We start from the raw sequence: 16,571 nt of genomic DNA, 5'->3' as shown, positions 1-16,571 counted from the left end.
GTAGTAGTAGTAGTGTAGTAGTAGTAGTAGTAGTAGTTGTTGTTGTTGTTGTAGTAGTTGTATATAATAATATAATAATACTCATAATAATAATAATGATAATAAGTATTATAATTATAATAATAATAATAATACTAATAATCATAATAATAATAATAATAATAATAATAAAATAATAATAATTATAACATATTATATATTGTTACATAATGTTTTAAACAAGGAAACATCACAGCATATTGACATTTTGTTCATAAACATTGGTAAAAAGTTACAAATACGTAATATTCATTGATAAAGTGACATAGGTTCATTGTCCAGCTATTTTGTAAGAACTCTGAATCTGATACAAATCACTGTTAAAAAAATGGATAAGTTTTATTTTTCGTTGAACGAACATGCTTTGATTTAATTGATATAGCTTATATGCGTTCTCGAATTTTGTTAGCCAACATATCTCCAAATGTGAATGCATTTACTCATTTCTTCAATGAAACTTGTTACAGCATGCAGATTCAAACGTTATTTAGACTTAACACATTTGGTATATTGATCCGATTGTTTTAATTAGCCACGCAATCGAAAAGTAGTTTATTTTAATTGCAAAAATCATCATATAAATGTAATCTAGTCGATACATAGTTATCAATGTAGAACAATATGCGTTGAAATCGTCTTTAAATCAAAGAATAACTGTTATTTGCCTGAACCTAAGAAAATGCACTGTAAAATTTCTTTTGTTTCGTAGAAAATATTTTGTTAATAATATTGTCATATTAAACAATGTCTCAATGCTGAGATGTGCGGTTAATATTTTAACTTAGTATTTCAGATGTACAAGTCGACTTTGATACGCCACTTTAAACGCGAGACTCTTTCACCATCTGTCTTTTCATGTAACAGAAAATTTGTAGCGCTGCACGTTCAGAAACATAATTCGTTGATATCAATTACTAGAACCATGTTGCTAAGCAACATAATGTAAAACAGAGATAGCGGCAGACGTTTAAGCTCAGCGTCTGGGTTTCCGTTATAAATGTTTGCCAGGTAGCTGAGTGGCTGAGTTATATTGAAGCCGTGCGTTTCTTGTGTTTTTAATACAGAGCTCCGTCTCACTACTGTGCATTACACGTGTGGTATTTAGAAATATAGACATGTATTTTAAATACAAAATGTTTTTGTACATTGTATATTTAGTTTTACTTCCAACTGTTTTTTCACAAATGTCAAGTGAAACATCAACATCTAGAATTAGTGAAAGATTGGATAGAATTGAAGAAAATGAAGAAGACTTAAGAGCTGCATTGCGTAATTTACGAAAGGATCTGAAAAAAGAAATCGATTTTTTTAATAGAGGACATATCTACCGCTTTCTACCAGGCTTACGGGATCTTCAGGACAGGTGGTAAGCCATAACGAAGAACAAGTTTCTAAAACACAACATGCGTCGTGTGATTGTGGAGTTATTGTGAGTCAATATGAAATTTAATGATGGCAGTTAAGAGAGAAAAATCCGCAAATATATTGCTTCGAAGGGAATTTCACCCGAAATGAGAAAACAACATGATTTTGAAATCGGAAATGTCAGCGAAAAAGTTTATTAACATGGATTCTAGATAAACAATGCGGAAAAGACATTACGTTTAGAAATTGACACCATTATAAAAATGAAAAAAATGGCGCAATTACGTCAGAAATAAACACAATTAAAGACGAAACGAATGCAGAATTTCAAGAAATGAAAAAACAACAGGATTTTGAAATTGGAAATACCAGCGAAAAATGTAACAAAGTAGAAACAAGATTAATTATTACGGAAAAGACATTACGTTCAGATATTGACAACATAAAAAAAGAAACCATGGCGATTAACCATAGATATGCTGCGTGTCAAACATATATAAATAACACGCTTTCTAACTTCACCGACGTGATCAGTCATTTTAAATGAGTTATTGATGAACTGTTCATTGAATACATTACAGGAAATATCTCGGATAACATCAGATACTGCCAAACTTAAAACGTCCGAATGAAATCTTGAAAAACATTACAGATAATTTAATTCGGCATCCAATTCTCATCCCTTCTAATCCTGTGACAGTGTAGTTAAGAGTGGCGAATATACAATATATCCCGATGCGTTTCCACATGGCGTGAACGTTTATTGTAATTTGGACTCCACGAACAAAGGGTGGATAGTTGTACAGAGGAGAGAAACGACGGTTCAGTAGATTTTAATCGCACTTGGGCAGATTACAAGTCTGGCTTTCGGTGACATAAGTGGTGAACTCTGGCTGGGTAATGACCATATCTACCAGCTGACTAAGAACAAACCGAGACAGTTGAGGATTGAGATGGAGATGTTCAATGGAACAAAGCGATATGCGCTGTATTCTGAGTTCAATATATCATCAGAGTCTGAGAAGTATAAGCTCCATCCTGGCTGGATACACTGGGGACGCAGGAGACTGTATATTAATGGATTGTTTTGGACATGGTTATGTCTTCACAACGGTCGGCCGTTTTTCAACTTTCGATAGAGATAATGACCGATACAGTGGTTGTTGTGCATTGCCGCTATGGGGGAGGTTGGTGGTTTGATGGACTGTTTCAGCGCACATGCTTAACGGTAAATACTTCAAGGAAAAAGATTCCGTGCCAATTTTTAAAGGAATAACTGGTTCAAGATCACTGGGGCATACACATCTTTAAAATTGTGGCAAATGAGCATGCGCTAAGAATGCACATTAAGACGTAGATATGACTTGATAAAGTATTTCCATTGGAGCAAAGAAAATGATTGTCATTCGTATTGTATCGTCTGTTTTTGATTTTTTTGATGTACTTAAATATTGACTTAGGAGTCATCTGTCAAAAACCCTGGCGCTTATATATTGAGCTTTACATTTGTATTTCAAGTGAAATTCAAGTATCATGTAAATTTGGTGTGCTACATCTTCAATTGAAGACTTTTTAACGCAATAATTTTCAAAAAATAATTTTCCAAACACGAATGTCTTAAGTAATGATTAAGATTTAAAATTGCACATGCTATCATTTGACACCATTCTGTGAACGCTCACGATATCATAATTCATTCCATGACGATCGGGCGCTTTTGTACGTAGGGTTAGGTATGGTTTAATCTTTTGGTGGAAATTGTGAACACGCGATACATTGCTAATTTATTTCATCATTTAGGTTGCTATAACACCAGGAAAAAACATTTTTTTTTAATTTAAAAACAATATGGCTCGAATGAATATTTAGGAACACAACCGCGCAATGGCATTTTGCAGGCTTCCTACCCCACGTGCTTAAGGAACCGATCGTCACGGAGGAACGATTTTATCGTGAGCTTACACATCAAGTAGTCAAGTAATCACATATTAAACTTTAAATTGACATTTTGTGTCATAATTGAGATATTGAAGTTTTTAAAGTGTTGTGTTAGAATAGTCTCCAAGTGCGCTGTGCGTTAGAAAAGTCTTCAAGTGTACATGTACATCCAACTGTAGTAAGGTTTGGGTAAATGTATGCTTCTTTTTGTTTTCATATCCAGCAGACGTTTTAAGCCGCGTGAAAAGTATTGCACATATATCGCAAATTGATCTTCACATGTTTTGGTCCTGCTTTCTAATTTAATCACCCCTGAAGTGTAGTTAAGTATAGTTACTTTCATGAAGAGGTGTTATTTACGTGTTGAGGACAGATAGACGGACGTCCGGACGGACGGCCGAACGGAAGATTTAAGACCCTTTGGTGCAACATCAACAGGGACTTAAACGTAACAGTCGCCATAAAATGAATGTTTCAGAAGTACCCAAAGCATGCCGTTGTTGTATTGCTATCTGATAACTGATATATCTTTATTACAATGAATTGTGTTGATGTGTGAATTACACATCTAAAGTGCAAATATCTGATACACCATTTAGTTCATCTGAGCACGAGGTGCAAATAGTGAGCATTTGTAATCAGTCCTGGGTCAGCGTTTAGCTCATCATTGCACTTTTGGCCACTTTTGATCTAGTGTTGAATGAACTTGGCCAGAATACTAACGTGAAAATATCCAGGCTCTGTTTCAAATTCTAGGTCTAGTGTACGACTACAATCTTAATAAAACTTTGTCAGAAATGTTATATTAAATATATAGGCAAAGTTTTAATCTAGAATCACATGCGTCTAAAAACTAAGTCACCAGGTCAATCTGAGAAGAAAACCTTCGTTACATATATAAAGGCTCATTTATTTTCAATCTTGATGAGACTTTGACAGAATGTTTTCTTGAAATATGGTAGACCGATCTTCGAATCCGGGATACGTTGCGCACGAAAATATGCCAGCAGGTAATATTTTAGAAAAAACCTTTTTACCACTGAAGTAAGCAATCATTATGACTTAATGTCGATGAAACTTAATCAACAATTGTCCTCATCACAATATGTATTACAAGTTTGACACTACGTGACCTGTATAAAGATCTAGGTTACTAGGTCAAAATCTAACCATAACCATGTTACCAACATGTATGCCTAAATCTGTTTAAAACTTGACCAGATTGTTAACCAATGTCCAGGCCAAGTACGAATCTGGTTGGCATGCATTAAATAATCGGGTCACGAGGTCAATATGTATCCACTTAGATGCTATATGTCATCTATAACATAATGTTGATAAAACTTTGTCAGGGCGCTACGTCAGATATATAGACCGATTTTGAGTCTGGGTCAAGTTTCTCCAACATCTTGGTCATCCGATCAAATCTTAAAAAAAAGATTGTAACCTCTCAAGAAGCCAAATGTATGACGTGATGAACCATGGTCAGAATATTATTTTGACAATATGTAGACCAAGTTCAAATCTCGATATGTGCTTAAAATAAGGTCACCAGGTAAAATATCAGAAAAACCATTATAACCCTTGCAGAAGCCACATGCATGACTCAATCTCGATTAACCCATTTATGCATAGCGTCTAGAAAAAGGCCTTGGCAAACAGCGTAGACCCAGATGAGACGCCGCATGATGGGCGTCTAAAAGGTCTGCGCTATTTGCTTAAAGGAATTTCTGTAAGAAATATTCTAAATATAGAAATAAGTATACTATACATCCCTAATTTTTGAATAATTGATCCAATTTAGAAGGATGGGAGAGTCTACTAGACATAAATGGGTTAAACAGGGTAAAATATGCTGATCCATAGTAATAACCACCTCCTTACCTTGAAGATCACACTTAGAGGTCAAAAGTCAATTTTTGCCATAAAATAGCTGAAAAGTTCCTGCCTCAGCTATACAATAATCATATATTTATACCCATGAAATAACTTTATACAAATGCAATTCGACACCAGACGACATGTGGCGTGTTACTCTTGTCACACTACCTCAAAGGTCAAGGTCAACCCCCCCCCCCAAAAAAAAAAAGCATAGTTGGCCATAAACCGTTTTATTGGTCTGTAACTTAATCATTCATCATGCTATTTCAAAACTTACCACTAATTACAACCAAGGACATTTTGTCTGGAAAACATTTTTACCCGACTCAGATAACATGGTCACACTTAGAGGTCAAAGGTCAAAGTTTGTTATACACAAGTTTCCAGGCTATAACTTTTTCATTCACGAATTCAATTTTAAACCCATTCATATCAAATGACTTTTATTAGGAGACTGAATGCAGTATGTATTACCAGTCTCGTTACCTCAAATGTAAAAGTCTATTACATACTATTACATTCTTCTTCAAAGAAATTAACATGTTAACCAGGCTTTTCATATTGAAAGAAATTTTCATTCTGCCAAAACCTGGCTAAACAGAACATCTCTGGTTCATCGGCACTGTTTGGTTTAGACAGGTTTTACTGTATATGAACTTGTTTAAATTTTTCATGTTCAAAGACACATTTTCTGTTCCATACAGTTTCCAGAGCAGAGGCGAAAAGCTAAAAATGGACATGCAGCATTAAGATAAATTATTATTTAATGCAGTGTTCGACACTAACAGGAGTCCCGTAGTCCGAGACTCGTGGAAATGTGACTCGGACTCTTTGTTTTTGTGTCAAGAAAGTCCGTCGGAATCCTTCAAAATCATCTGTGAATTGTAAAAAAAATCCCTTCGTTTATTTGTTCGTTTCGCAAAATCAGAATGTCTGCACAAAGAAAATTTTACTCAGAATAGTCATTGTCGACCACTGTCCATAAAATTTTCGGTTTCATTGGTTTATTGTCACATTTAAATTGTGATAATTTAATATCCACCCTCTACATACCGCAGAAGAACGTTTTTAATACAAAGTCGTACGTCCCACTACAACCACTGTTTGAGAGCTGTAAGAGTTCTTCTTAAAAAGGAAGATTATAGACAGCTGGTCTGTTGTTAGTGAGAAGTGTTCAATCAAAACTAAGTGATGTCGGAAGCATAAAAAAAACAAGAATACTACCATCATTTGTACTATGCACTTGATTAAGTATTTTTATGTTTTCCTATGAAAACCCCTGTCTGGTCAACAAGTTTGTTGTCAGAAGATGCATTTTGTATACTTATTGTTGTATTATTATGATAAAAATACTTTGTCAATTTTATAGTGTATGTTAGCAAAAAAAAAAGAAATTCCATTTAAGAGTTTTAATCAAACGACTTGGAACGCTAAGGACCCCAGTATATTAATAAAATCGTTCAATAAAACCCTGTTCACAGTGCTCTGTCATAGCTTACACACATGTACCTAGTAAGAGTCCATATTAGATCTAATGAGCACAACTTGCTTACAGTGAGCTTTTGTGATTACATTCTGCCGATTGTTAATCATCGTTCCTGCATTGTCCGTTGTCAAAATGTACATTGTTAACACTCTAGAGAATATATGTATTTCCAATATTCACGACACATTGAAAGAAATCGGTCTAAACGACAATTGGGTAAATTACAAAACTGCGTTCAAAAATTAGGTTGCTTTGTCAAATTGAATAAAATGTTTATGAACTTTTCAGAAGTTACATGTTTACCCAATCCTCATGAAACTTGATCAGAACGCTTTTCTAATGGTATATCTGCTGAGTTTGAAAATGTCTCAGGTCTACTGAAAAATATGAGTGCCACTTTGTGAACAATGTAGAAATCAAATGTTTTGCCAAATAATAATGAAACTATCACAACAATTGTGCTCATGATATTTCAACTGAATTCGAAATTGCTTCAGTCCGTTCCAAAGACGATTAAGGTGAAATTAGTTTAGGAAGGGATTATATAGAAGTCATTCTTGTTGATCGTTCAGCTCGTCCAAAGTTTAAAAAAGTTTTTTGAAATAATCCCCTGGTTTGAAAAGTGGCCCCTCCCTGAGGGTTTCTTTCTATATATGTTTGGAGCAAACACTTAAAAATGTCTTCTCTAAAATCGCAAAACCAAGAGGTTTGGTTTTTTGGCATAATCATTTTATTCTGGTCCTCTACCAAGTTTTTTTTAGCTCACCTGCGCACAACGTGCTCATGGTGAGCTTTTGTGATCGCTTTTTGTCCGTCGTCCGTTGTCCGTTGTGCGTTGTGCAGCGTCAACATTTGCCTTGTTAACTCTCTAGAAGCCACATTTATTGTTCAATCTTCATGAAATTTGGTCAGAAGATTGGTCTCAATGATATCTTGGATGAGTTTAAAAATGGTGACGTTTGCTTGAAAAACATGGCTGCCAAGGGGCGGGACATTTTTCCTTATAAGGCTATATATGGCTAAGGTAAAATCTTGATAACACTAATAGACGCCACATTTATTGTCTGATCTTCATGAAACTTGGTCAGAAGATTCATCCCAATGATATCTTGGACGTGTTTGAAAATGATGCCGGTTGGTTGAAAAACGTGGCCGCCAAGGGGCGGGGCATTTTTCCTTATATGGCTATAGTTAAACCTTGTTAATTCTCTAGAGGCCACATTTATTTTCCGATCTTCATGAAATATGGTCAGAAGATTTGTCCCAATGATATCTTGGATGAGTTCGAAAATAATTATGTTTGCTTGAAAAACATGGCGTCCAAGTGGCGGGGCATTTTTCCTTATATGGCTATAGTAAAATCTTGTTAACACTCTAGAGGCCACATTTATAGTCCGATCTTCATGAAACTCGGTCAGAAGATGCATCCCAATAATATCTTGGACGAGTTCAAAAATGATGCCGGTTGGTTGAAAAACATGGCCACCACGGGGGCGGGGCTATTTTCCTTATATGGCTTTAGTAAAACCTTGTTAACACTCTAGAGGCCACATTTATTTTCCGATCTTCATGAAACTTGGTCAGAAGATTTGTCCCAATAATATCTTGATATCTCAGGTGAGTGTCTTTGGGCCTTTCAGGCCCTCTTGTTTAAATATCGTCCCTTGGGTAAAAACTGGTCATGCCCAATGATGAAGAAATGTATGAAGACTTACATATTTAAAAAAGTTTTCTCTCATAACGTTAGGGCAGGGAATTAGTTTTTGTTAAACATCGTATTCTGGTCCTGTAACAACTACCGTCTACTCTCGTTATCTTGACATCGCATATCTCGATTTTCTCAATATGTCGAGGTAAGCTCAATGTTCCAACTTTTTATCCTTCTTTATCTATATTAATAAACAACGCACATCTCGATTTTCGTTATCTCGAATAATTCGATATCTCGATATAAAAATTTGTCCCGAGTCCCGATTTTACATCTATTTACTGGGGTTTATCTCTAAGTGCGAATAACTATCCCAGTGTCGGCAAAGGTGAGAAATTTTTTCTTTGATACTTCAACGGCCCGCTTCGCCAGGCTGCTCCCGATACTGTACGGTAGATAATTGATCCGTTAATTGCATCAATGACCACACGTGTCTAATGTCGTTAGCCATTAACACTTGAGTAAGGACTGTTACTTTAACTGCAATTAACTGCAATTAATACACAGCCTGCCGATAATGGATTGAACTTTGCATTTCAAACAACAAAATGTACATTTACAGTTCAGTATTTTTTTAACATCAAAGAATCGTAAGAAACGCGCATTGAATCTCATACATTATTTATTACGCTGTTTTGGGTATTATGCCACACGGTGACAGCTTTACTTAGACCAGTTAACAGGTATTTAGATGTTAAAAACAAGGTAAATTTTCGTCTCATTTTCTCTTTGAAAACGCCTAATCGGATATCTCGAGCTCTCGTTATCTCGGTATTTTTTCTTGTTCCCGCCGACTTCGAGATAACGAGAGTAGACTGCATGTTAAAATCATCCCTCTTGGGTTATAATTGACCCTGCGTTACTTGTTTAATTATATATATTTAGTAAATTTTTTCAAAGTCTTCTTTTCTGAAACAGCAGTGACAAGAGGCTTTTTATTTCGCATGTTTAGTTTTATAGTAGTCTTCTGCTACAGTTGTTCAAATCATGCCCCCTTAGGGAAAAACTTGCCACAGCCCGGGACTGAAATTATTGATGAAGACTTGTGTAGTTTATATCGATAACTTCAAAAATATTCTTCTTTGAAACCGCAAGGGTCAGGATTTTGATATTTGGTGTGTAACTTAAAATAGTTTTCCTCTTTTCTTCTAATAAGTTATCTCAAATAATGTGTTTGTGGTCAAAACTAACAACACGGAAGTCTGTTGGACTCTTTCGAAATCATATTTGAATGATAAAGAAAATCTCGATTCGCGAGATCAGAATGTCTGCACTTTTGAACATCCGAAAAATATGCTACTCATCATTCTGCTTATACACGTCAACGAAATATTTTTATTATTATTATGATTTATTGTCGCAGTGCTTGCGAGTAGTGATAGTGGAAATTCTCGAACTCTGAATCAACCCGATCTTGGTTGTTGTTTTTTTCTCAGATACTTTTGCTTAAAATATATCTTTCGCTAAACAGTGTCTAATTACTATAAACAATCATCACAATACCCGTAATTGTTTACACAATGCACGTTTTACGTTCCCAATGCACTGAAGATGGGAACGACTGTGAATTAGTTGTGCGTAAATAATCCCATGCCACTAGCAATCGATAATGTCAGGGGCTTTGTTGCAGTTTGTTGGCGTTGTTTTATTATGTTAAAAAATATGGGGAAAATGTATAAAGCAATGGGCTGTAACGACCAATCCCGAGGATCAACAAGCAAGCATATATATATGCATTATAAACAATACTATTTGTATGTACTCCAGTCTATACTGGGGGACATATTGTTTTTGCTCTGTCTGTTTGTTGGTTTGTTGGTTTGTTTGCGTCAAACTTTAACATTGGCCATAACTTTGGCAATATTGAAGATAGCAACTTGATATTTGGATTGCATGTGTATCTCATGGAGCTGCACATTGTGAGTGGTGAAAGGTCAAGGTCATCCTTCAAAGGTCAAATATATGGGGGGGATATGGTGTTTCACAAACATATCTTGTTGTTTTCTCAATTTCATTTTCCACATTTTTTACTAATTTTTATGTAAGGTGTTTTTATTTGGTTTGCAGATTTCAGTCTGATGAACAACATTTCTTTTACATAAAATATTAAAGCTAGAAATTGTTCAATCTATTTAAAAAACTTTAAGTTGGAAATTGTGGTATAGTCTCTTCCAAAAAGCACTTTAAATAATAGTACATTCCGACTGGAGGAGGATGTATTCTTGATTGTTCTAAAGTGGTTCAATACCGAGTCATGAATGTACACTTCAGCCACTAATAAATAACTAGGTGTTTTCTCCTTAACAAGGAAGATTTTATTCATAATGGGAAATGTTCAATTGAAACTAAGTGATTCTTGAACGACACACCAAACTAAACAATGCCATCAGTGTGACTATATACTTGGACAAAGTATTTTGAGCATGAAAACCCATCAATGGTTAAAGAGGTTTGTTTTTATAAGATTCAATTCGTACAATTATTATACAATTTTAAACAAATTCCATAGGATAATATGCACATTATTTGTAATAAATAGTGTACTCACATAATATTAGAATACATCCATGTGACATGTTTTTTCCTTGACCATCTATGGCAGAATAGTACTTGCATATTACTGCATATAAAATTGTTATAATTATTGTTATGTCCTCCAGTCTATACTGGGGGACATATTGTTTTTGCTCAATCTGTTTGTTGGTTTGTTGGTATGTTTTCGTCAAACTTTAACATTTGCCATAACTTTTGCAATATTGAAGATAGCAACTTGATATTTGGCATGCATGTCATGATGTGTATCTCATGGAGCTGCACATTTTGAGTGGTGAAAGGTCAAGGTCATCCTTCAAGGTCAAAGGTCAAATAATGGGGAGACATAAGTTCAGAAGAAGGGAGTCCAAAGAACTCCTTACTCAGAATAGTTAGTGTCGAGCACTGTTTATGTGTTTAAAAAGGGACTGAAGCACATAATTGGCATGGTTTCAGAATGTCCTCAAAATATTTGTCTTAATGTGAATGTGGCCATTATTATCAGCATAATGTTTGACCACAATTAATCAATTCTGATCAATGAAAACAATGCCAACATAAGACTTTTCTGCTAACAGTTTCTTATGGTGAAATTAGCAAAATATATTTCAGCATACAGTATTTGACAAACACATTCATTAACTGGTCAGCAATTTTTCATTAAGCGTACGTCACAAGTTGAATCCAGCCAACAATTTTCAACTTTAATTGACCGATTCTGGACAATGCAAAACTATGACCTTTTCTGCTTTTTTTTTAATTTAATTTTTAAAGGAAGTCTCTTCTAAGCACCAGTCCAGTTAAGGCCTAAAAAAGTCGTCCATGATTAGCCTCTGTGCGGACTTCACAGGCTAATCTAAGACGACACTTTACGCACATGCATTAAACCCCATTTTCCTAGAGTGAGGCTCATATGATTTCATTCCAGCGTATTTCATGTGACCAACGGAGCAATAGAGAAACTGGCACTTCTGAGTGATGTAACCACGGCAACAACATCTGCTAATGTGGGCTGCCTAGTCAACATCAGCCAGTTTCAGGCCACAGATTTCATGGTATTCGAGCCAAACATGTAAGGACTTTCATTTGTATTTATTGTGTGAGATGCATTATTAAAAAGAAAAAAAATTGAACTGAAATACATACATTTTAAGGTTATACAATTAATAAGGTTTTCGTAGTAACATTGTATCAATGTTTTGTCATGGTAAATTATCAAATGTAAATCAATTAAAAACATATTTTAATCATTAAGTTTGATAAAATAGTTTTCTTGAAAAATCTTACAGTTGTGGAATTAAATTTACAATTAGTTTTTGAATAAATTGAGTGTTTAATTTCCCTTTCAGCTATTCAATATTTGTCCCCGAGTTAGTGTCTGACAAGTTGTTGAACACGAACGTTTCATTGGACCTGAAGTGTGGGAGTGTCTATACAGCATTTGTGTATGGTGATGAGACAACGGTATGTAGCATGTCTCAATTGAGATATGAGACAGGCAGATTGCTTGGTTATGAAACACATGACTGATCAGTTATTGACTTTTTGTTTTGTGTGGAAAAATAACAATTGTTTTATTTTCTTTGACCAGTTTCACTGCAAAAATCTTTGTTATTAATTGCTCATTGTGAGCTATTGTGATACTGTAAAGTCTGTCATCAGTGTGTACCACTTTACATCTTCTTTTTTTAAACATCTTTTTCTTAACTGCTGGGCAAAATTATACCGAACGTCACAGGAATATTTGTTGATTGGTATTTAATGAAATTTTTTCAAATGGTTCCCATCTGATGCTTTATTAAGTCACAGGGAATCAAAGTTTTTTTAAATGAAACTTGAAAATTTTGTCCTTAAAAATTGCAAGTCCTAGCTCTAGGCTAAATATATAATACCTCCCATTGTGGTCATCTGCAAAGTTTGTTCAAATTAAGTCCCTGGACCCAAACTGACCCCACCCCCTCTTGCGGTCACCAGTTTTATATAGACTTTTACATCTTTGGTAAAAGCCCCCACTCCCCACAGTTCACTAGTTAAATTTTCTTGGGTGAAACAAAACAAAAGCGCCAATTATCAAAACGTTTCCCTTTTTTTAACCACAAAGGTACTGATTTATTGCTTTATTACTTTGTTTGTTGACACGTTATTTATTACCGTCCTTGTTGCGGCATGTTGTTCTAACAAGTCGCCAGGGCATATTGGCAGTATGTCACACGAAAAACGTAAAATCAAATAATTCCATGAAAAAAGCCTAATTAAAAAAATACAGGATGACCTTTTCCAGACAATGTAACCGGTTAAGTGGTCGTTTCGGTAGATTAACGTTGCATCCCTAAAATAAACACAGACTCATTAATAAAGCACACCTATTTTGCTACAACTGGCAGTTGTTATGTTCATTGACGAGTTAATAAATAAATTGTAACTTTTTTTTCCCGATGACAGACAATGTACAAAATAAACACACATATTATTTTTTACTTGCTGACAATGGACATGTTTACAAACAATATTCAATTCATACAGTAATATACATGTACATGTTTATTACTTTTTACTTGCTGACATTGGACATGTTTACAAACAATATTCAATTCATACAGTAATATACATGTACATGTTTATTACTTTTTACTTGCTGACATTGGACATGTTTACAAACAATATTCAATTCATACAGTAATATACATGTACTTGTTTATTCTTTTTTTCAGCTCACAGTAGCCTTGTACACTGGCATCTCAGAGAACAAAGTGTCCATACTATGGCTGGTCCCCCAGAACTACTGATCACCCTGGGGGAGGTGCTGTTTTCAGTTGCTGGCCTTTCATTCGCATACTCCCAGGTAAGCCCCTGTCAACACTTTCCTGCTCAGAAGCAATATGACAATGGCTAAGTGCAAACAGCATATAACCAGAACAACTTGTGAGTAACATGCACAGCCTGTTAAGGTTTTATGCTGTTTGCTGCTCATCAGCACCTTAGTGTTGGAAATGAAGCCTATAAAACTTGAATCCATTTAGAAAAGAATTTTAATTAATTTGGTTTCTTATGGACAACAAACTGGTTAAGAGGACAAATCTGAGCAGGAAAAGGGTTTAGCTGCAATATGATACTGCATGATTTTGGCCTTTGTGATTAATCATAACGGCTCACTGACTGCCGTCATGGAAAAAGACGTATTTCTTAATACTTTCAGCATGCATTAAAGGAACGTGAAATATTTCTGTATAAATTCGGGCAATTAGTAGCCTTCATTTAACTTAATTGCTACCTGCCACGTAAAGGTCATACTTTGACCCTGAAGATGAAGGTCAAATACAGCACTTATAAGGTCAAACCTTTTGAAACAGTTCTGCGAAAAGCTGTGCGTGATAGTGCCCGATGTTCATTTACAGCTCTAGTTGATTGGTTCCAGTACCCAGCTGGATGTTGGATCCGAGTAACACAGTGGTTTGCTTTAGATTATATTATTCCCCGCCAAAGGAGGAGCGATATAGATATTGCGTTGGCCGTCTGTTACAAACTGTTCAGAGCTATGTCTCAGAAACTATATAACATATCAAAATGAAACTTTAAGGCGCATACAGATATCAATGAAGAGAAGTGCCAAGCACAGAACTGTAACCTTACACATTCTTAATTAAGAGCTATTGTTTCTTGTTTTGGCTATCCATTTCATCGCTCTTCAGATGTAACACCTCTAGAAAGGAATAGAGGTAGGTCTATGTTGGAAGTAAGATATCATTTTGGATAAAAATACCGATAGCTTCCTGCGATAGCTCGAGTAAGACATTATAAATCCTAGATAACATTCATACTATACTATACTTACATACAGCTGCAGGGCGTGGTAATTACCCGTTTATGTTAGCATTTTCTCAGGCCCCACAATCGATGAAATCCGTAGTGCAAGCACTGTGGTTGTCCACGGTTGGTATTGGAGATATGGTCGTCATCATTGTAGCCAACATCCATACCATTCCGTCACAGGTATGAAATTAATTACTGCAAGCTTCAATGAGCTATGAGAAATATTAAGAAGTCAAAGATGAAAGTTGTTCTGAGCTTGCCCGGAAAGAGCAATCTGTTTTTCTGTAAAAGATCCCCAAAATGTGACGAACACTAGCCTTCTTTCATAGTATAGCATTTTCCAAGATTTATCGTAGACCTTGGGGTGATAATCAAGTAGTTATGTTCCAGAATCACTTTAAGTTTTGTTTTATCCTAAATCCTTCTTTCTTCAGTTTATATACTGTTAATAGATAATTTTTCTCTTTATGTATTCTCTCATTATTAAGTTCGTAAAAACCTGTATATATAATTTCACAGCCCCTGAAAATCTGTGTTTTTTAAGAAACAGCACCACAAGAAAACCTGTGATTTTCATCATTCAGCATCTGAAAATCCCTACTTCTCTTTACACATCTTCTGAAAATCTTGGTTTCTTATTAGACAGCCCCTTTTTAAACCTGTACCTTTCTTTACACAGATGGCAGAGTTCTTCCTGTTTGCCTGCCTGATGTTCATCGACACGCTAATCTTCATGCTGATGAGCCTGTTCTACGAGTACAAGTCCAACTCTGTCTACACTGAGCTACCAGATGATACAACACTTACGGGCGAGGGGGACACCAAGGAAATCTTGGAGGCTGACAGTTCAGAGAATCTTCCTCTGCAGCCAGTGAAGATAATATTAACTGCTGCAGAATAGCAGTGGATATGGAAAGTGTGGAATAGGATTGGTTGAGTGGAGGTTCATGGGACAAATTGTGTCAGGGGAAGTTAACTTGATGTTTCGTCAAAATTTTAACCATGAAATTCTTCTTCTGTATCCTTAAAGGTGTACAATAATTTCTGTGGAATACATGTAGCAGTGGATTTCAATGTGTACAATTTTACAATGATATGCTATGATTATAGCTTAAATTTATCAAAGTTGCATTCCATGACATAATTTTACTTACAAACTATTCTTTGTGTGATGTTATTAAATTATTAAATTGTCAATTAAATCACTTTTACATGCTACAGTAAATGTATTTTTTTTTGGGGGGGGGGGCGTATTAGATAAATGGAGGTTAACAAAATGTTTCTTCTAAATTTCAACCATGAAATTGCTTTGTGGAGCAAGTCTTGACAATGTGCAAAAGAACCATAGGAGGTTTACTTGTGATATCTTTCAAATGCAGGAATTTAAACTGTGGAGTGGAGTTTGTTTTAAAAATCTGAAATAGTACCAGTATAGCTTTTTTATACTGTGAAATAAACGCTATAGGGGATTTATTTGATGCGTCTTTAGAAAATTGCAATCTCAATACAGAAAAACACTGGTTGATAAAATGTGTGACAAACGTAAGCATATGTTTTTCACAAAATATAGCTTTTGTGGGGACCTTTTTGTCATTCTCATGCTCCAATTCTCCTCCATGGAATCATTCCATTCTAATTATGATAAATAAATCATACACGCAACTTCAAAATTATTCACATAGCTTAATGACTCCTTTTCAGTTATGTTACCGTAATCTACATTTCATGCCTTCATCTAAATGCAAAAATAGTTCTCTATTGACTGTGTAGAAAATCATTTGGGTAATGTATTCATTTTTGAAGTAATATGAT

General features: G+C 35.1%; 1 protein-coding gene across 7 annotated transcripts in view; it reads left to right on the top strand.

The window, feature by feature from the left end:
• Positions 1-16,571, top strand: part of LOC127847264 (solute carrier family 15 member 2-like) — a 101,212-nt gene that overhangs the window by 51,332 nt on the left and 33,309 nt on the right. Inside the window, exons 20-21 of one of the 7 annotated variants that reach the window (XM_052379059.1) lie at positions 12,299-12,413; positions 13,661-13,750. The exons of 1 other annotated variant lie outside the window; for it this stretch is intronic. In XM_052379059.1, the coding sequence (XP_052235019.1) occupies positions 12,299-12,413; positions 13,661-13,735 (190 nt within the window). In that variant the 3' untranslated portion in view covers positions 13,736-13,750. Of the gene's footprint in view, positions 1-12,298; positions 12,414-13,660; positions 13,751-14,831; positions 14,961-15,438; positions 16,072-16,110; positions 16,315-16,571 lie in introns of those variants that run through there. 5 more of the 7 variants (XR_008033886.1, XR_008033887.1, XM_052379060.1 and 2 more) reach the window with 5 other exon arrangements.

This window comes from Dreissena polymorpha, chromosome 10 (assembly GCF_020536995.1).
Source record: "Dreissena polymorpha isolate Duluth1 chromosome 10, UMN_Dpol_1.0, whole genome shotgun sequence".
In the NCBI taxonomy this organism is placed as follows: Eukaryota; Metazoa; Mollusca; class Bivalvia; order Myida; family Dreissenidae; genus Dreissena; species Dreissena polymorpha.
This window is presented reverse-complemented; position numbering and strand designations above follow the sequence as displayed.